The sequence below is a fragment of the Betta splendens genome, chromosome 14 (genome assembly GCF_900634795.4).
Source record: "Betta splendens chromosome 14, fBetSpl5.4, whole genome shotgun sequence".
Classification (NCBI taxonomy): domain Eukaryota; kingdom Metazoa; phylum Chordata; class Actinopteri; order Anabantiformes; family Osphronemidae; genus Betta; species Betta splendens.
In genome coordinates this window covers 10628795-10649617 of record NC_040894.2, presented here as the reverse complement: position 1 = coordinate 10649617, position 20823 = coordinate 10628795, and the positions used below count along the sequence as shown (strand labels likewise).

At 46.8% G+C, this 20823-nt stretch overlaps 1 protein-coding gene across 11 annotated transcripts in view; it reads right to left on the bottom strand.

Moving 5' to 3' along the window:
- The window catches only part of LOC114868980 (unconventional myosin-XVIIIa-like), a 51085-nt gene that overhangs the window by 10187 nt on the left and 20075 nt on the right, over positions 1-20823 (bottom strand). For all 11 annotated transcript variants that reach the window (XM_055502176.1, XM_055502177.1, XM_055502172.1 and 8 more), the window contains 23 exons: positions 19609-19747; positions 18581-18740; positions 18318-18504; positions 17012-17237; positions 16812-16921; positions 15581-15646; positions 14063-14191; positions 10112-10255; positions 9807-9896; positions 9472-9591; positions 9224-9338; positions 7925-8052; positions 7650-7804; positions 6696-6819; positions 6356-6556; positions 5915-6025; positions 5191-5295; positions 4873-5019; positions 4531-4644; positions 3472-3588; positions 2886-2969; positions 392-529; positions 48-233 (listed from right to left, as the gene is read on the bottom strand). In XM_055502176.1, the coding sequence (XP_055358151.1) occupies positions 48-233; positions 392-529; positions 2886-2969; positions 3472-3588; positions 4531-4644; positions 4873-5019; positions 5191-5295; positions 5915-6025; positions 6356-6556; positions 6696-6819; positions 7650-7804; positions 7925-8052; positions 9224-9338; positions 9472-9591; positions 9807-9896; positions 10112-10255; positions 14063-14191; positions 15581-15646; positions 16812-16921; positions 17012-17237; positions 18318-18504; positions 18581-18740; positions 19609-19747 (3096 nt within the window). The remainder of the gene's footprint in view (positions 1-47; positions 234-391; positions 530-2885; positions 2970-3471; positions 3589-4530; positions 4645-4872; positions 5020-5190; positions 5296-5914; positions 6026-6355; positions 6557-6695; positions 6820-7649; positions 7805-7924; positions 8053-9223; positions 9339-9471; positions 9592-9806; positions 9897-10111; positions 10256-14062; positions 14192-15580; positions 15647-16811; positions 16922-17011; positions 17238-18317; positions 18505-18580; positions 18741-19608; positions 19748-20823) is intronic.

The following is a 20823-nucleotide window of genomic DNA, read 5'->3' as shown; positions in this document are numbered from 1 at the left end:
CGCGGCTCCGTTCGACCCTCACCCCCCCCCACCACCACCAGCCTCACCAGCTCGTGCCTCTTGCGGCTCGCCTCCGCCTCCCTCTTCGCCAGCTCCGCCATCTCCTCTTTCATGTCGCGCGTCTGCCGCTGCATGCGCTTGTTCTGGTCCTTCTCCCGGTTCTCGGCGGCGATGCGCTGGTTCTTCTCCTCGGTCATCTTCTCCAGGTTCTCCTTCAGACGGCTCACCAGGCTCTGAGGGCGAGCAGGGATCTTATCTTAGATCTCATCTCATTTAAGTATAGAATCTTTTATTAAAAAAATCTCACCACACAGCCTTTAAAACCAAGGGACGCCATCCTCCAACTGCATTACAAACATGTCCTTTTGCGTTTCACGCAGGACTATCTCACCTCCAAGCGTTTGATCTGCGTCCTCTCGAACTCCAGCTTGGTCTCCAGCTCACGGATCTTGGCCTCCTGACGGCTCACAAGAGACTTTTCCACCATTGACTGTTCTTGGAAGTCGAGCTGACTCTGCAGCGAATGAAGCTGTGAGAAGGACACAAACATACACACCGATAAGCACACACAATCACTCCCCGAGGAGCAGCGCTCACTGCACACCTCTCTCCTGACCTCTGCTTTTCCATTTCCTTTACTGTACGTGAGGGCTGTGAGATACTTTGTGCCGGTGTCCTGTGCGTGCGCCTTAAAACTAAATGAATGTTTACTTTCCTCCCAACCTTTTTAGTGTAAATTTAATCCATCTTGGTGCGTGTAAATATTGTGCATGCGGTCTGAATAATGAGCTCCAGATAAGCCCTCCAATCTAGCACGACTGGTCAAAGGAAGAGCTCGTGGTTCAGGCTGAGCAACAACGAGCCACAGTAATTTCACAGGCTTTGGCGAAGGGCTGAGATTCATGCAAAGCACGTTTGTCCTCTCTGAATCTCTTTCTCATGACTGATAAAAGGAAGGGAGATACGTCACAACAACACCGGCCCAAAAGGCGGCACGGCACCTAATGAGGGACTTTGCATCTGAGACAAAGAGGATTTGGAGTTCTCCTTTGATATTATTAAAGAAGCCAGATTTCCCTCCTACTGAGGATGAGATAACCACTTCAAGGTCAGACGCTTTAGATGGTTATCGCTGGCTGCTCTGGCACAGTGTAACAATGCCTCACAGCCCGCTGCGAGTCTCAAACGCAGCCAATGTGCTCCGATGGGCGGACCCTGGGAGGACCAAAGCGTTGGCAGGTGCGCTGCTTAAAAGAATGGAACCCGTGTCTGGTGCCGCGAGAGCTCGGTTGCGTCTGAAATTAAATTTGAAACGCATTCTGTCGGTAACAGATGGCTGCACGAGTTCAGCAACACTTAATATGGAGGAAAACACCTTCAGAAAGTCCGGCATCTCTGAGTCGGAGGGAAAGTAAACTGCGGTAGTCGAGCAGATGAAATTCATGGAGCCAACGACACGCGTCACTGAGACAGGGGGCGATGCATTAACACATGACACCAACAAACACGTCTCCGGCGCAAAAACACTGGCGCTACAAAAGCACTGTTATCAACACAAGTCTAAAGCAGCTACATTAACCTTTTTAATGACACGGAGCCGCGTTGATGCAAAAGCCTCCCCCATTTAGCTCACAGGAACTAAACTAATCTGCATCCAAACAGACAGATGTCAGCGTGTTAACAGGATCCGTTCCCACCGCCGCTCGGCGCCGCCCGTTCGCCCGCGAATCGCCCGCGATTCTGCGCTCAACACAAAGGACAGCCGCCGCTCGTGGGAATGTCATTAGTTGAGCAAGGTTACGAACCGCACGCAGGCACAGTCCGCGTTGATGGCGACGGCTCGGGAAGCCTTGGACAACATTCACTGGAGAATAATGGAGGCATATTTCAACTATTCTGTTTTATGAACTTGGGGAGCCAATTATTTAAGTGATGAGAGAACATCTAACACAAAGCAAGAGCAGAGCGGTGGGACCGCAGCGTATGTGAGCATATGAGCTTCACATCATTAATAATTTTGTATTTCAGACTGAGATGAATCTGTCACACTGGATATTATTTGTTCATTTAAATGCACATTAAATCCCAATGAGATTAAATGTTGAAATATGTATTAAATTGTTCATTGGTTGACAGACAAATGAGTCGCACAAGGCCACTCATCTACATACAGTGCGGCGGGTGACTAAAGACATAGAAGAGTCAGTCAGGCCAAGACTTTGACATTTCCATAATGAATCAGTTGCGAGATTTTCTGGTATGTGCGAGAGTAAAGTAGCACCTTCAGGGTTTTTCACCCTCTTCTTCTGAATCGGGCTCGAAGAAGGTTCGTTCCAATTATCACAATTTATTAAATCATCGGCTGAGACACTGGATGAGCAAACAAATCACAGCGCCCCACGCTGCTTTCATGCTCGCCTCCAGTTGCCACCTTTGGTTTTATCCGAAGATGTTTTGATGACGGTAATAATGGAAAATGCAGCATTGGCAGCGGAATCACCAAAGACAGCGGCTCGCCAGAAAAAACCCACAGAAAAGGGGCAATAACGAGCGCTTTGTCTCCGGCGTTATCTAATTGGGCTGCTGAGTTTTTGTGCATGACCCCTTCTTTAACTACGAGTACAGAGAGGCAAAGGAACAATTTCTCCCCTCGACTTTGCTGATTCCTACTATTTAAATGCAAATTGCTTTTGCGCTTTTTTTTTGGGGGGGGGGGGGGGGGGGGGGGGGGGGGGAGAAAAACCGCCACAGAAATGAAGCAATTTTTTTTTTGGTCACAATAATCAGAGGAACTCTAAAAGCTCAGGTCTAATCAGAGAGAAGTGTTGAGGCAGCGAGTAGGATGCTGGCAGGCAGCTATAGTGCTTTTGAATACTTCCTTGTACCTTTTCTTGGATCTCCTGCTTCTCTTTTGTGGCCTCTTCCAGCTGGGCCTGCAGGTCACTGATCTGGCTCAGGTCCCTGGCAGACTAGTGCAAAAACACACACACACACACACACACACACACACACACACACACACACACACACACACACACACACACACACACACACACACACACACACACACACACACACACACACGGGTTGGCATCAGTGTATGTGGGTGACAAAGACAGAAATGAGAAACATGTACGCTTCAATTATCTGTAAAAATGTATGGCTTTTAATGTAAGCGGTTAATGAACATGATACATCAGTGCCAAGTGGTTTGTCATGTGATCCGCTGTAGAACAGATTGCATCGCCCTGATTGCAGAGCGCACACTGTGTTTAGAGGGGAGTATGTCCTCCAAACCTCAAAGCCACTCTGCCTCACATGCTTAAAAGAACAGGATGCCAATGTGGATGTCAGAGATGCTACCCCACCACGTTTCAAGCTAAATAAGAGAAACCACGCGAATTATTAAAGGCAGCGCCGGCTTCTTTTTGCTGTGCCCATCGTTCCGGGCTCGCTCGGGCGTCGCGTTACCTGAGCAACCGCAGCCTTGTGTTTCTTCAGCAGCTCGTTCATGTCCTCCTGGTCCTCCTCCATGCGCGACTGCAGGTCGTTCTTCTCCCTCTGCAGACGGCTGACCTGCTCCTCCAGCTGAGGGATAAAGAGAGGACGCACTTCGCTTCAGACAGGATTTATTCATGAGCTATTGAATATGATAAATGCTCATTAGTTGGCTGGGCCACGGCAACCCTGGAATCTCATCTAATGGCGGTGACACACAATCTGGACGAGGTTCTGGCTGGAGGATGAGACCAATTGGAGATAATCAATTGGCTCGTTTAGGCGGGGAAAAGTGCAGCCAGTGCAGCATACTGGTGATGTCCTATTTAGAGTTCATCCCCTGTGTTCGGGGCGTGGGGGGGGCTCCAGCCTTCAATATTCATTCTCTAATCTCAGACATTTACAAGACCTTCCCTTGCCATAAATGCAGCAATTAACAAGCAAAGCACAGGCGCACGGCGCTCTGTGTGTCATCCCCAGAGACACAAACATCCTCGGTCTGAAACGCAGGCAGCGCTCTCAAGAGACAGCTATTAATGAGCAGATGGGAAAAAAAAAATAACATTCGACAAAAGCTTATTTATCCATTACAGCAAAATGTTGAAATCAGACGTATGCCAAAGGGCATTTATTATTTTAATATCTCGCCATGGCTTGATGATGCATGCATATTAATGCTGGAGCCCCGCCGCAGTTTGAAGAGGGCACGAGGCCTCCATTAATTAAACATGGTTTGTTGTTTTTGTTTTGACTTGTTCGTCAGAACCAGGCTGTAGAAATATTCGCGCCTTTGTCCGTCATGTCCAACCCGCGATAAAGGGCAGGTATTTCTCATTATGCTCCCGCGCCTGATGTTCTACAGGCGATTGATTGCGGCTCGGATACAAATAACACACCGCGATACCAAAATGCGCAGAACCAATTAGCACTGAAGTCTGCTCAACTGGAACACAATTAGCACATTTGCACTCCGTTTCAAATGGGGCCCGCCCTCAGGAAAGCGCAGCGGCTGTAACGGGCGCCGCAACCTACCGACGCCTTGTTTTTGACCACGTCCTCCATTTGGATGTGCATGTCCTCGATTTCAATCTCCATGCCCTTTCGCGCCTTCACCGCAGCAGCACAGGTGAACTCTGACTCCTCCAGCTGTGGGGAGCAGGAGGAAGGAAAGGGGAAGCGGGGGGAGAGAGGGGGGAGGGGGCGTTAGTGGGCCAATATCAAGGAATTCGCCCTGTCTCTTCTCAGGATTGAGGATTTATCAATCTGTGTTGGTGTTTTCTATCCAATGACCAAAGTAACATTAAGATTGTTATTCAGTGACTGCATAACGGCTTCAAACCATCATCTACCCAGACACAGCACAAGCAGCCATACTTGATTTTTGAGCTGAGCGATCTCCCTCTTGCTGGGGGCGTTGCTTTTCAGGTGGTCCAGCATAATCTGTGCATCAGCCAGGAGGACTTTGGTTCTCTTCAGGTCTTTCTTGAGCCTCTTCTCAGTCTCCACGTCCCTCTGGTTCACCTGAGTGATGAATGGTTAGACAGACTGTTTTTATATCCTCCTCCAAAAAACCCACAGCACCTCTCGAGATTGGAAAGCGCTTTCTTTCCAATCAAAACAAGTGGCCCACACTGAATCACACGCGCTCTTAACGGCGCCGGCTCAAGACCCGAGGCGGGCGGATGAAAATACCTTGTCCTGTGCATTTAGCAGTTTGCTCTCCAGCTCTCTCTTCTCGCGCAGCACTTTCTGCTTGTCTTCATACTCCTCCTCCAGCTGCACCTCCATCTGTTTCAGCTGCGGGACACATGCGCAGAGTGTCAGGACGCGCAAACAGATGACCAGTGATAAACAAAGTCAGACAGAACACACCATCGACCATCCTGTTAGACATGCCTGCTGTCACACACCAGAGACAAATGGATCCCTCCAGAACAGATCTGCTGTTATCCAGATCTGACGCCGCTCGGAACACACACAAAAAAAAATCTCCTCTTTCAAAAATCAACACGAGAAGAAATCAGACGATAAGAAACACAAACGCTGTTTTTTTGCTAAATTTGTTGCGAGCAAACATAGAATTTCAGCTAATTTTGTGCTTGCTGTTCATAATAAAAGTTAACAAGCAGCCTCGGCGTGTATAACCCATAATTTACACTTTCTTCTTTCGAATGCGGCACGTTTGTGTACAGCTTGGGGCACACGCTGAAAATCAATATAAGTCTGAAATAACTAATTCAAGAATTTAATAAGTTGGGTTGTGGGAAAACCTCAGAGTACGACGCACTACAGCGTGCCCGTGTGCGTTTCTTTGTGCTTTCCCATCTAGGCCTCGTTAGTTATCAGACATAAATGGAGAAGCTAATGCACAGGTGTAAAAACACTGTTAAACGCCAGAAGAGGACAGGACGAGTACCTTCTTGCTGCAGGACCGTCTGATCTCCTCCACCTCTTCATCCTTACTCTCGATATCTTTCGAGTGGGTCTGCCGCTGCCTCTCCATCTCCATCTCCAGCCGCAGCTTAGCCTGAACACAGGACACGTACAGCATTAACACAAAAGGCACGCACACATTTCAAAATAAGACACGCGCCCGCACACACACACAAACACACACACACACACACACACGCTCAAAGCCTTTGATTTTCACCCAAAGAGAGAAATATCCCATCAAACAACAAAACACACTGAAGGTACTTTTGAAAAAAACATTAGAATGCAAAGCACTTTATTTGCTGAGTTACAGGATTTTGAGTTTAAAAGAAAAACACAACGGTTTGATGAAGTATTTGGCAACAAGCACTATTTTGCCTGCCATATTACTATGAAAGGCCACATGTGCACCGCCCCGTACCTGCTCCAGCATCTGGATGCTTCCCGCCTGCTCGTCCAGTTCCTCCTCCTGGTCTTTCACCTTGTCCTCCAGATCGCGGAGCTGCTTCTTGACCTTGGCGAGGGAGGCTTCGTCCTTGGACTCCTGCGAGGACAGGTCCTGCAGCTCGGCCTCCAGCTGCTGCACCTTCACGTTCGCGGCGCACAATTCGTTCTCCTTGTCCTGCGGGCGGAGGAGGCGGCTGTAACGAGCGCGTCTGGACCAGCCCAGTTATGTCACACAGGGAGCAGAGAGACCAGACGTGCGTCCCCAGGAGAGCACATCACAGCACATCTGAGGTATGTTCTGTAAAGAAGCTTACCTGCAGCTGCTGGCGGAGGTTAAATATCTCAGCAGTCATTATGTCTTTTTCTCGAGCCAGTTTCTCCCTCTGGCTCTTTTCTCTTTGTACCTCAGTCTGAGCCTCGTTCTGCTCCAGGTCAAACCTGGAACACACACACACACACATTAGCAGCTGCGAGATGATGGACGATGATACATAGGACTATGGTCCTCTAAGGGTGGATAGTTGTTTATCATGTTGAGAAGTGCATTTATTTATTTGTCACATGCACAAATGTGTCTATTCAGAAAACTGACAGAAGCTATGGAAGACACTTAAAATAGAATATGCAGTTGTTCAAATTTGCAGCAACAACATAGCTGTGTATGAATAATTGCTCAATTCAAGCCGGCTAACTCGATATCCAAGCTCCATCTAATTTCCTTGGCTTTGGAGATTTCCAGCTTATGCAGCTATCCCTGACACTGAGCCCAGCATCAGTTCAGCGCCATTTCTATTTTAGCCCCAACCGTTATCCTCTTCCATTAGCAATCAATTTACAATTGGGTTGTAATAATGTGCAAAATGTTGTCTTCAGTTGTCTAGGGCAGAAGCACTTATGGTTAGTGAACTTAACAGCTAAGTGTTTCATGCTGTCAGCTCGTTGTAATTCCCTGTTTTTCTCTCTGAAGCGCAGCTGAAAATAATTTCACCCACAGAGCATCTTCAATTAGCCACAGGGGAGAGATCACATTCTGCCACAGCGATAGCTTCTCAAGTGCTTAAAGTCTGAGTCATTTTCCCAGCTAATGCAATTCCACAGATTACAGAACATCTCAGTCACTATTCAAATTAAAGGAAACTTCGGCGTTCTGCAGAGTGGGTCAGAGTGTCTGTGTTGGGCAAGTGGAGGAGAAAGAAGCATTATGTTCTCTGTCACGTGGGCGTATAAGGAAGGACTGACGGACAGATTGGGAGTCTGGAGAAACTCACTTCCTCTGTTTCTTCTCCAGATCGTGGTTGCGGCTCTGCAGCCCCTCCAGGTGAAGCTTGGTGTCCTGCAGCTCCGCCGTCAGCTTCTGGCACTTCTTCTTCAGCTGCTGCACAGTGCGCTGCACATCCTCATTATCCGTCTGCAAATCAGCCAGCTGCAGCGCGCACAACCCCGCAAACAAACGCATGTCATTATTACCGCAGTGCAAACTGCAGCATCGGCGCGTGGGACGATCGCGCGTTAAACACATCTGATTTTGCCCGGCGTTTCTTGCCTTTCTCTCAACTTGTCTTTTGCTCTGCTGCTCGGTCTCCAGCTTGTCGTCGAACTCCTGCTGGAGCTTCTTCTTGGTGAAGTCCATTTCACGAATGGCTCGGTTGTATTTTATGCGCCACTCGCCTCCTGCAGGAAAGACGTGCGGATCAGTGAAAAGGCTGCGTGACCTTTAGGCGTCTGCTGTCCTCCATACAGGCCGCACAGTAATCATGCATGATGTGGACTATGGATGGCACTGCACTAGCGGTGATGGCCGTCGCCGTCAAGCACTAAAATAATAAAATGTGTAAGGAAATGAATCTCCTTTCATCAAACCCTGACTTCATGAGGTGAACGGCTGACAGGAAACTACAAAGAGGCCTTTACATTTCAACTCTAATCTTGGATAAACCTGAGCTGAGAATTCAGAGCACACCACAATAGTAGTTAGAGAAGGACATGTCTAAGTGGCACTTTCCACAGTTCTTAGCCGACCCTAATTCTGGAGCTGTCAGAGGCTATCAGAACTATAACAGCGGCCAGGCAGACATTCAGGTTCAGGTTCATTTTCAAGCCTTATCATTTTAGAGGCTGTCCATTTCTCCTTCACATACCAACACCGGCTCCTCCATCAGTGCTGCTCATTAGCATATATATAGCATAATGACAACTTGCAGGGCCACCGGCTCTGATCCCAACGATTATTTTCTCATTCATCTAAGAATTCTGATATGCTCTGTAATGGCTTGTCTGCTGAGGTGGGTTGAAGGGGGTGGGAACACGGGAGGAAAAAATGTCTCATTGACAATATGCTCTCAGCAGGAGCCCTCTCTCCCAGCAGGTGGAGACCAATCAGTAAAAGGCATTAGTTGTATGCCTGGGAGGGAACATCTTAATCCCCTAGCGGTAAATCCCAAACTTGGAAAATATACTTAACAGTATTATGCAAAATGTGACCAAGTCTGTCTCCTGCTGAAACAGTTGAACAAAGCCACTCATTCCTGCAGCTATAATTAGTATAAGGGAGGCTTTTTCCTTTTATATTTTTTTTTCAAAGCTGCAATGAGTGGTTCAGTAAATTGTTTCTGGCCTGAGCTGACATGCCTATTAGGTAGGTCTGGGCAGGATGCTGCAAGTGACACAAGGTATAATTAATTAGAGAGCTAAAAACAAATGATGACCACGATTGTGGCTGTGAAGAGACAGAAATCACCGCAAGCGACTGTGGATCCTCGCAGTCTGCTAGACGTAAATGCATGAATGGATTAACTCTCCCCTGCTTATACAGCGGTAATGAGCGGTTTCCATCTCAACTAACCAGCATCATCATCATCATCCATCTCCCCGTTGAGCTCGGAGGTTTTCATGAGCCGCGCTTCCATCACCTCCATCTCCTGAGCTTCAAATTGTTTCCTCAGGGCATCAAATTTGTCCTGAAAGGCACAGATTCACACATCAATCAAAAAGCAAACACTGGCCAGCGCACCAAAGTGAGAATTTAATTTTGTAAACATAACAATGTTCCAGTAGGATTTCTTATATATTTATTTTGGAATGTTTATTTGCCTGCAGATCCTTCATGTCCTTCTCCAGGCGAAGTCTCTCTGCAGTCTCGGTCTCCAATAACTGGGATGCTGACTCACTTGTGCTTCTCTCATCAGCCAGCTCTGCTAACAACTCTGCAATCTGGACAGACACGCACACGTATGCACATAAATTCACGCACACACACGCGCGCACACACACACACACACACACACACAGAGTCATGCAAAACATAAACAAAAGCATGGTTCTTCCACAAGGGATCAAATTGTTTATTGAAATGAATAAGTGGAACTCCGGCACAAATCTGGAACACCGTCCTCCCAGCATGCACTACCGCAGGCGAAGGGACCCACCCTGCTCTCCAATCGATCCGTGTTCAGTCTCAGCTCATTTCGCTCCTTCTCCACCCTCTCGAGCTTCGATTTCTGCAGCTGTATCTCCTCCTGGAGCACAGTATTTTACAGTAGTTACAGCTGTATAGGTTACACCTAATGTTACATATTCAACTGTGAAATATCAAGTATTTACAGGAATATTAAAGAGTAATGGCAGGAAGTGTCATTGAGCGGTGGCAGGTGGTGAATTTTGAATGTGGATTACAGGCCGTGTAGATGTGGGGCATGTGGAAGTGCAGTGTCTGGCAGGAGTGAGAGCTCACGTCTTTGCTTCGCATCTGGTCCTCGGTGAGTTGGACCTTAATGAGAGGCTGGACTGTGGTGAACAGCTTCCACCACGGCCAGTCCTTCACGCCACGGTTCTTGGTTATGTTTTTCTGGATGCAACGAATCGCCAGGTCCTGAATCTGAACGCACACAGAGAAGCTGTTAATGTTAATGTAATCAATTGTTACAAATACATGCAATAGAATCCAGACAAGCGAGATTTTGAAACGTGTATTTATGCAGTGGTATCACCAGATATTTACCAAACTCTTAATTACCCACTGGAATAATGGCTTTTCAGAACTTAGTGTCACCGTATCATCCTCGCCACTGACGAACAATATTGGAAAAGCACTGCATTCCTCATCCTCGTGTTATATTGCTTGTTTATAGACCAGCAGCTATCCCAGGACTTGCCATCCTCCTCTGGAGAATTCGCTGCAGAATGTGTTCCAAGGCTGGGAGCTAATTTTTGATTAATTAAATCAAACATGTTGGCAGTTAATTCCAAGTATTACACGATTTCCATGCTGCTTATGCATGAGGCTCTCCAGCAGCAGCAGATTATGGGCAAACCCAATTAGAGCAACACAATTCTTAGCATCAGGTACATTTCGCCCTGAAGGTACTGTGTATGACCAATTAGGATTTGTCACACAGCGAAAGCAAAATGCACCGAATCTCTGACGGAAAATTTAAACGGGTCTCACTTGTCATATTTAGTCTGAACAGAACAAAAAATAAACAAAAGATTATCCTACGTGAGCACCGTGGATAAACATTCTGGTATTCACACTGGATCACACAGAGAGCGTGTGACAACGGCGAGGCCGTGCTGGGACGCGGGCCAAGATTAAGGCAGGAACATGGCCGCCTCCCTCCTTGCTCAACACTCCACATTTGCATAGCGGGTTATGTTGTGATTTAAGTGCGTACGGTGGCGTATATGTGCAATTTGCACACGTGAGCACGCCAGCGTTGCCATACATCACCGCTGCATTGTCTCGGTGTCACTTTGATCGCACTTCTGAGGCGAACGCGCTTTACGCTCGGCTTCTGGGGATTTCTGCAGCGCGGGAAGTGTCTCGCTGAAAGAACAGACGCTCTGACGACACGATTGCACGGGGACGTTGGTGCATTTCTGGTTAATACTATTAATTCAGTCTAAAAACGATATTTTAATGATCAAGAATGCTAACTGCTGGAGTTAACATTACTTTTAAATGCAATTGGCAAATATCAAATGATATGGACAGTAGCAGTGCCAAGGCCTGCCACACATTGAGGGAGACCTGTTTAATGAATAAATGGGGCATTACCAGGCTAAAGCTAGCTTATGCTTCCTGCCCTGCACTCATTTCAATGCAAATAACAAAAAAGGAGCCCATGCACACATCTGTAGGGTACCTGAAGGACAAAACACCCAATACGGTAAGTGCCTGCTGAGGCAAAATAACAGACTTTTAAAATGTCAGGGTGTCCCCTTGAGGAGACATTTGAAAGAGGTGGGGGGAAAAAACAAGAAAAATTGTGGTTTTGTCATTTAATGTCAATGGGCTTGGCATAGCTTCGCAAGGTTAACATGCCAGAGAATATCAATCAAGGGAACTTGTGACTTTCTGTCACCGCCGTATACATCAGGCAGCGACTGTCTGAGAGGCATCAGCAGACCTTGTGTACAGGGCGAGTTATGAGCCCCTGTGGGTCCTAATGCTGGATACTTCAAACTCTGCGAGAGACCGCGGAGCCTTATCAATTATCACAGGGGGATAACGGCGTACATGTAGGTCTTGTTAGATGATGATTATTATGTGATTAAACAGCAAAGCACCCCGCACAGTGTCTATGTGGAGACAAAGGGAGATGAAAATAACTCAATAATCGACTACAGCCTTGCTTCTACTCCGCTCCACTAACTGATTCAGGTCTAATGTAAACAGAAAGAAATGTAATTTACATGTCCTTAAGGTAATCAGTGCAAGAAGAAACCAATTCAAGCGCATGTACTGTAGATAAAAACATCACTTAATGTACAAGTACTTCATCTTTGTTATGCACTTTAGGGTAGAAGTACATACTAATATTCCTGTAAAGGACAAGCATCTACTTTAAACAATACAGAATTTTATAGTAGTACGAATTTATTTGAAAAATTATAACAAATACATTAAAATAATTAGTAAGTAAGTACACAGCTGCTCAGTGTAGATGGGATTCAAACCAACCAAGTAGCAAGAGGCTGTTAATCTGCAGAAACTCATAATTTTTACTGATTGAGCAAGTAGTTGTATTTCATTGAAAGAGTAAAGTAAATAATACTAGTATATACAGTACTTGATGTACACCTCTGGAGGAGACTGTACTATATGTTTAATGTCAGAATAGTAATAAATCCCTGCAGCTGCTGCACAGAGGGAAGAGGGGAAAAGGAAAAGGAAAGGAGCAAAGCAGATTTTCGATTTCTCCACAGGGCTAACTGCAGATACCCACCTAATCACGTTAAAAGCTTTGAACATTCGCACATTAAGTCATTTTTGGAACCGGACCTCGGCATGACAGTACTTGTTAAACTGTTTCATCAGCAAGGCTGATAGTGGAGTCACTGTCTCACCGGACCGGGCTTCAGTGAAGACACGCTGAATACTGATACCATGCGTTTAGAGGCAGAGCTAAGCTAGGCCTGACTGACCACAAATATCACATCACAACATACATAGAGTAAACAGTATGTCATAAACTCAATTTACAGTAAACTGTAGGTAAATGTAATATAAAAGTAATTAAATTATGAGATGGGATAAATACAAAGTTTAATGCCCCCAGTCTTTTAAATACATGTGTGGTGATGGGTGGTGTATGAGGGGAGATGTGAAAATGCTTTATTTCCTAATGGGTTTTATAATTGCACAGCTGCCTATGGTTTTAATGGTTCCTTACTGTTGAGTCGTCGCAAGTATTAAATTATGGAGCACTGGGCTCCTGGTCTGCATCATTGTGTGAATGATGACCTTTGAACTGTGACGTTCAAGCAACAGCCATTTCTGCAAACGTTACAGTATAAACAGTACAAACAACAACGAGCCAGAAGTCAAGCAGCAATTAATAATTCCATATTCATGTTCCTAATTACAAGTATGATAATTAGTTTTACTGGTATTATTGGGAGTGATTAGGCCCAGGTCCCAGTGGATGCACAGCAGTAGTGTTGATTCTGGTTCCTTTTGGCTCATGACCGGTCCACTGAGGCGGAACATCGACTTAAATAAAAATCACAGGGAGGAAGGAGGTCTATGAGGCTCATACATCACAAAAGTGCATGTGTGAGGTCCAGAGAGACGGGCCCATCACATGCTGCGAGAAAACACAGAAGACGGGTGGAGAGGGCCGGTGTGTGAATCTGCAGCACATTTAATAAGGTACAGTTTGATAGGAGAGGTTTAAGGAAGGGAGGAAAAATGATGTGTCACTGTCACAGCTCCCCCTGGGAACCTGTTAGGATTACGGTACAGGAGGGACAGGGTTAAGGGCGATAGATTTAGAGAACACATTTGTAATTAGTTGGAGATTTACAGCAGAGCTGGTTATATCTACCCCAAGAGTAGAGCAAACAGGAGCTAAAATTAGCTGTGAACAAGGAACTCTCAACTCCTGGTGGACTCCTAGGCAACACAGCCTCCAGAGCTCACATTCTTCATCTACTTTATCACAACACAAAAACGAGAACACAACCTCGCACTGAAACGGGCCTTGTTACTCACTGTTGGTTTTCGCAAACTGCATAGTTTTGCATTTTGAACTTGCGAAAGCCTTGATGTGATATTTTTGACTTCCACTTAAGTGGTGGTTTGAACACAATAAAGAAATCCCATAACCTGCACAGACAAAGACCGTGGTGGCTCAAACTACCTTTGAATGACCTGATCCACGCCTGCGTTACGTCTGCCTACCTTTCGCTTCTTAAAGGCCTGCCGAGCGAGGTACCCTCTGCAGGCAGCTTGGAACAGGACTAGATTACGCTTGGTCTGCTCATCCCTCTGTTCCTCCAGTTTAGCCAAGGTGCCGGCTCTGAAGAACAACTACAGCAAAACAAACAGGACAAATACACACATTTCAAATGGACTTATTAGCACCGGATGCGATTATTGACAGGGTTGAGGGATGGAGAAATGAGACTTGATGTTTCTGTGTGAACCACGAGGACAAAATAAAAACAGAACAGTGTTAAAATTAAGTGCACTGAAGCGGTAAATCAATAAAAAAAAAACTGTGTAATCCGTGGACAACTGAGTCTTATCTAAGTGAGAAAGCTGTGATTAAGTTATTATCTCGGGCAATCTGCCTTGTCGGTTTCCAATCTGGGCCAAAGGTAAAACACGGGTAAACAGTCAGTTGAAAGCAGATCACGTCACGGACCGTCACCACCTCAGAGGAATAAGCTCCTCCAAGTGCATTCCAGATATGACAGAATCAAGCTATTAAAATAGATGGATGAGTTAAAAAAAAAAAAAAAACTATCTCCACCCAAGGTCTTTCTAAACAAGCCCCAGCGCTTTATAAATTACCAAATCCATATGTGAGCAGAAGCTGGAAATGATCAAGCAGCGTTAGCAGGAGAATCTACAAACCCGTGGGGGGGGGGGGATGCGTTCACTGGCATCAGTAAATATTAACCTTCAAGTTGCTTAGCGGAGCTCGTGCGGACGCCGTGTTTCATTCTATGCTGTAAACGCTGCCGCCGTCCTTCGACGAGGTCACTTACTCCTCCTGTGTGCGACTCCTCTTATATGGGGCTGGTTGTCATGCAACTCAGACAGGTTACTGAAGCACTGCTAAAAATACTGGTGACTAACTATCGGCGAGCCGGGCTTGCTCGCTGTCGGTCTCCTTTTCACACTCCAAAGTATGGCGCCGTGTGAAGCTGCCTGCAACCTATTCCTGTGTGAGTGTATAAAACGCGCCCCACGCTGCATATCTGTGATCATACGTTCCACTGTCTCCTCCATTATTGTTTTCTTTTATTTCTTTCTTGGCTGATGGCCACTCTCCGGCTGATAGGATTAGACCTTGGCGTGCCGGGCGCCGCTCGCCGTGATTACTTTACAACGGTCGTGGCGAAAAACAAAGAGGGCCATCCGTTGCGAGAATTTGCTCTAATGACCTGAAAAGGAGGAGGGAATTACGGTCACGTCGTCGGGCAGCGCCGACACGGGTCCACCAGCGAAAAGGATGGAGGAGGAGGCCAGACTTGGCCGGACTCCAAAAGAGGACGGCGGACAATTCTCAGAGAGGGACAGGTGTAATGAAAGACACGCTTCCTCAGACGGCGAATGTCCTTTAAAAAAAAAAAAAAAAAAAAAACAGAGCCGGCTCCTTAAGAGGAGTGAAGCTGGCAGCCGCTCACGGCAAATGTTTATTCAATCATTTTAAAGCGGTTCATTTATTCAAGATGCGGTGGCATTACTCACCCTGCTCAGACCCATGTGGTAGCTGCTTTTCTCCAAATCCAAAGACTCCAGGAGCTCCTCCACAGCCTGGGCAGAGGCACAGCACGTACACAAACACACACACACACGCACACACACACACACACACACTTAGTCTTTCAACTGCTGGGTCCGCTGGGAGCTTCTACTGACACTGTAACAGTTCAGTAGTCCACAACTCCCCTAAGTTACCATGCTGAACTAATAGTACAGTGCAGTTTTTCCTCCTTTCTCACATCCATTCCCTGCTGTATTTTGTTTTGAAAGTAAGACAGTAAGCACGGGGAAAGTACGACTCCCCACAACTTCCCCCAAGCCCAGCCACAACCCAATTATAACCGGTCCCCCAGAATGCACCTGCTCCTGGTTTATTCTTCATGATCCCCTGGTGGTCTTCCCCCTATTGAAGCGTTGAACACACGCAGCGTATGCAGAGCGACGCCCGCGGCCTCATTCCCCGTCCGTCCAGCAGCCCGTGTGCTGTGTGCTGCAGGTGAATTGTTGTCTCAGCCCCTTTCCCCCTCTCTACTTGAGCCCCCAGCCTGAAAGACCACATCTAGATTACACCAGGAGAGGTTTGCCGGGAGCACTGAGGGGCTTTTGTTTGCCACCGTTTCCACAGAAACTCGGGCCCAATGCGCCGACACAGGGGGAAAGAGCTTTTCTCCCCCTTAACTCCATTCTTTCTCTCCTCCTCTCATTTCTAGCGAGAGACCAACTTTTGTTACTGGGCTTTTCTTGCCGAGGGAACAATGCACCAGTGCACAGCGCAGACTAACCATTAGCGTCCAGGAGAACCTCACGCCGGGCCTCAGCTCCAGTCCTTTGGAACCTCATTAACACGTTTAAAACAAAAGCATTAAAACGATGGAGCAGCTGACTGTCAAGGCAACGGAGGGGAACCTTGGCGGCTCCGCTCCGGTGGCCGGATTTCAAGCGGCGTGCGTTTCTGCAGATGTTGTTCTGTAGCATAGAAGCGTTCGCCGAGCCTCAATACCGATCTGCCTCCTTAACAGGCACGATAGTGATAAGGTTAAGTTGATTAGATCATTACAATAGCTCTTGATGAATGGGGGTTTATGTCTCCGTCAGCTGGCTGCTGACAAATCAGGGCCAGATGTAATGAAGCTGCCTCCCCACAACATTAATCTTTACTGTTCTTGGCCACGGGCGGAGCTGTGTATTTTACTACCTCTCTCGCTGATTGACTTACTCTCTTCTCATCCTTCACGATGTAATTCCTCCCGTGCTTTTTGGTGAGGTGCGGCGCCAGTACATCAAAGCGCCGGCGGAACTCGGAGAACACCATGTGATCGGGGTAGCCTGCGAAGGTCAGCGTGGGATCACGGCGTTATTATCGTTGTACATCACATCTGCACGGCGCCGCGTATAGTTCTGGAGCGGCTGCCTCACCCTGCCTGTAGATCCGGAGCGCGTCGAGCAGCTTGCAGCCGCGCAGCTGAGCACGGAGCAGGGCTACATCTAGTTGCATTAATCCGGGATCTGCAGCGTCCCCCTGAGCCTCACATTCGCCTCCTTTGAACAGGGATCCACTCAGGGCCTTGAGGGCATCTGCCTTAGGCAATATGCAGTGAACAAAGTGAATCCTGGACCTCCTCACCATGTCGAGAAGAGCATCCTGGAAGAGAAGAGCAGGGTTAGGGACCACGACCGGGATCTGGGCCCCCAGTCAGTGCAACATCGTCCCCTGATGCGTTCACGTGTCATCAGTAACTTACCCTCTTCATTTTACAACAACCGGGAGTTCGGCATATTTGACCTTACATGGATATCGTACACTATCAGAGTATATTACATCTACCAGCTCAGCTCTGCCCAAGCCTCGAGTAGAGCCCTAAATGCATTAAGGCTATACAATTTGGAAAGCCTGCCTTTAACGTACGAGTGATTCTGCATACTAATGTGGTATAAGGTTCATTCCCATATGAGGGCTTTTAACATTTTAGTTGTTTTTTTTCTTATTTAATGCTCACGTTAGTTTCTTGTTGTTGTTCTTTCCTATACACAAAGTCAATTCTAACATATTTTCTCCAATTTGTTCTTCTTATTTACTTTCAAGGCACAAGCGTTTAGAATTTCTATCTGTCCAATCACTTCACATCTTACAGCTGACAGCGCTGGCCGAACCATTGTCCACCTTAAAGCCAAGCACATCAGGGTTTTAAACTGGCCCGGCAACGGCCTGAACTGTCCAATTAACACAATCTAGCATTTTGCTGAGTTACTCACTATTGATATTCTCATCAAACCACGGGCTTGAAAGAACATTAGCGGCAGAGCTTTTCTCATAGCACTCAAATCATGGGTAATATTCAGATTTATCTCTGGCTCTAACCCAAATACTGGACTTTATCATATCCATTTTCTTGAAATCTCGGTTAGGCCATTTGTGACTGCCAAGGCCATTAACAGACTTCCAACTATCTTAGAGCAGTGGCTTCTCACATTCTTCCTCAACATGTTAGGTTACTATGACTAAAACGGCAGCAAAAAAAGAAACTGAAGAATGAGGCCCTGGTCTTCTATGGTAAATAGTCCTTGTGTCTCATGGACAACTTGACAAAGCAAAAAAGATTTTGCATTAAAACAAATAGAAGCCTGCTGGCTCCAAAATGATACATGCTAAGGAGATTAAATCTGACCCAAAGACCCTTTCAGCATTGAATGTTAAGCATATGGCTGGATCTACTCTTCTCACCACTTGCAGCTTTATCTGGATGCACAGGGACTTCTTCTTCATAGCTGCTACCCCTGTGGTAAAGGTCTTCCTCATGCTGGTGGCACGTCGTAAAGACAGCTGAGAACCACCTTCAAGGCCCGCGATGGAGCCGGACAGAACGGTGGCTCCGGCCGCTCGGCCCATGCACAACGAGCTGATGATCTTCCTGACAGACAAACAGGGGGATTATATCGGGTAACAACCCAACAGGGGTCCAGCAGTCGCGCGCGTGCAACACTTACTTCTGGGAGTCCTGCAAGAGGCTTGTAGCATTGGCAAAGGCGGGATTCTGCTTGGCATAGTTGAGCCACCCATGGGCATCGTACTCCACCCAATCAGTCCCATGACTGTGGCCCAGCAGGAAATGACTCTCCTTCTCGCCCTTCAACAGGAATGTGTGACCTGATAGAGAAGACGGTTGATCACAGACAGGCAGAGGGTGGCGAACGGCAGCGAGCAGCAGCCTTCGGTATAAAGGATTCATGGAGGCTGATGCATCTTGGCTCTTTTAGGCTGAATTAACTCACGCCCGCCCCTCGCCCAGTTGTTTCAGCCCGTCCACGCAGGCTCAGGCGTGAAATGTTAGTGAAATCTTAATGTGGCTACAAAATGTCCATGATACTGTACTGTCATAAATAATGCAACGCTTTGACTCAAGCATCAGGCGGGAGACTATCAAAGAGATATGGGTGATAAACTAGAGGGAAAATCTGGCCTATATACAGTAAAGCGTGTGAATGAGATGCTTTAGAGGGTTAAAATGACACCTCTGCCGGGTTCTCCTGGGTGAATTTTTATAAGCTGCAACCTTGTGGCAAGTGTTGTCAAGGTTCCCAAACGCACACATAGAGACCGACTCATCTCGTGTGCATCCGTGTGATATACAATCTGTCGGCCGCTGGTTTGTATGTGATCGATCTTATCGGCACAGTGAGTCGATCGTCGATGTGAAGGATACAAGTGTCTTCCCGCGAAGTCGTAGACACGTCAACGTATTCAAACGCACTCCTCTAAAGTAGGAATTACAGCGCGTTGGTAAACACTGAGCGCGTGAAAAATTATTCCACTCGCACTAAATGCAAATATGTCCCTGCAAAACAACTGGAACATATGCTTCCGGTGATTTTTATGGTACATGTGAATCTCATTATATTAAGTTTTAGTAGTTTTCCTTTCAAATGTCAGGAACCTTCAGAGGATCACGTAGACGCGCTTTGTATTCAGGCGCGGGCGCCGCCGCCATGCGTGTGTTTGTTTATCGCCTCCTTGCCTTTGCTCTCGCCCTCCGCGGGCCCGTAGTAGCTGAAGAGACGCTGCAGCAGCGTTGCCTCCGATCCCTCGGGCTGCACCGCCTCCTCCTCTATCAGCCACAGCAGGCCCCGGGCCTCGTCCGTTCGGACCGTCCGCACCTGTCGGACGAGGGCACAATATGTTCCTTGTGAGGGCAGATTAGTCGCTGTTTAATTGACTTCTTTTGATCGTCACACGTGTTACTGACGTGAGCAGCAAAGCACCTTGGTACAAGGGCATGCAGCTACTTTAGCCATTCACTGGGAACACATTGAAGAACAGAAGAAGAAGATATTTCCATCACCTCATCAAGACAATGCACTGCACTTAGGACAGTTTTGATTATTATTTAAAAACGAGCCCTCGCTTCCAACGTCAGCGTCTCCTTAATCAATTATCTTGAAGCACAAGCAGCTTGCTGTATGTTTTTCTTCTGTGAACTACTACATGGTATTAATAATAACATCAGACATTAAAATTTCAAAAGCATCTGTGGTCCCTGCACTCTTCAGCAGTTGCTGCGATAATAGCATCATCAATTTAGCTTTTCCTTATAATCGAAATGGAAACAAAGAGGATTTATGAATGCGAAGTGTGGCGGGGGACAAGAGATTAAAAAGTAATACAATTATTTCAATTTCAATTAGTGTGAACACAGAGGGAAAAAAATAAAACCCAGTCCAACACTGTGAAATCATGGTCATTGAATAAGTGCATGGGAAATGTTTTTGCTGTAGAATGAACCGGCGTCGCATGCGACAGTCCGGACAACTTTGCTCACACGGTTCTGGTCCGAATCCAACCCAAGAGCGCAAAAAAATGCCCCCGAAACTGTTTTAGCAGCGATCAGGAAGCTTCACTACACACATTCTTATCAGCCGTGCACACTACACAGGCGGCAAGTACCACGCACGCTATCAGTTTAAGAGAAGAGACGAATCGCAACTACTGCAACGAACGGAGCGTTTAGGCCGTTTGTTGATAACGGACATCAGAGATACAACAAGGAAGGAAAAAAGACCCACAAGTGATTGAGCAAACAATATTTTTGCTCTGTAGAGATCTTTAGAGATGACTTTAAAAAATGATTTTGATGAACTGACCCCCCCCCCTCCCATTAGACTGTAGCCCCTTTAAAAATAAAAACACTGAGCGAACGCACTGTTCTAGAATTACACCACAGCGATCCATGACT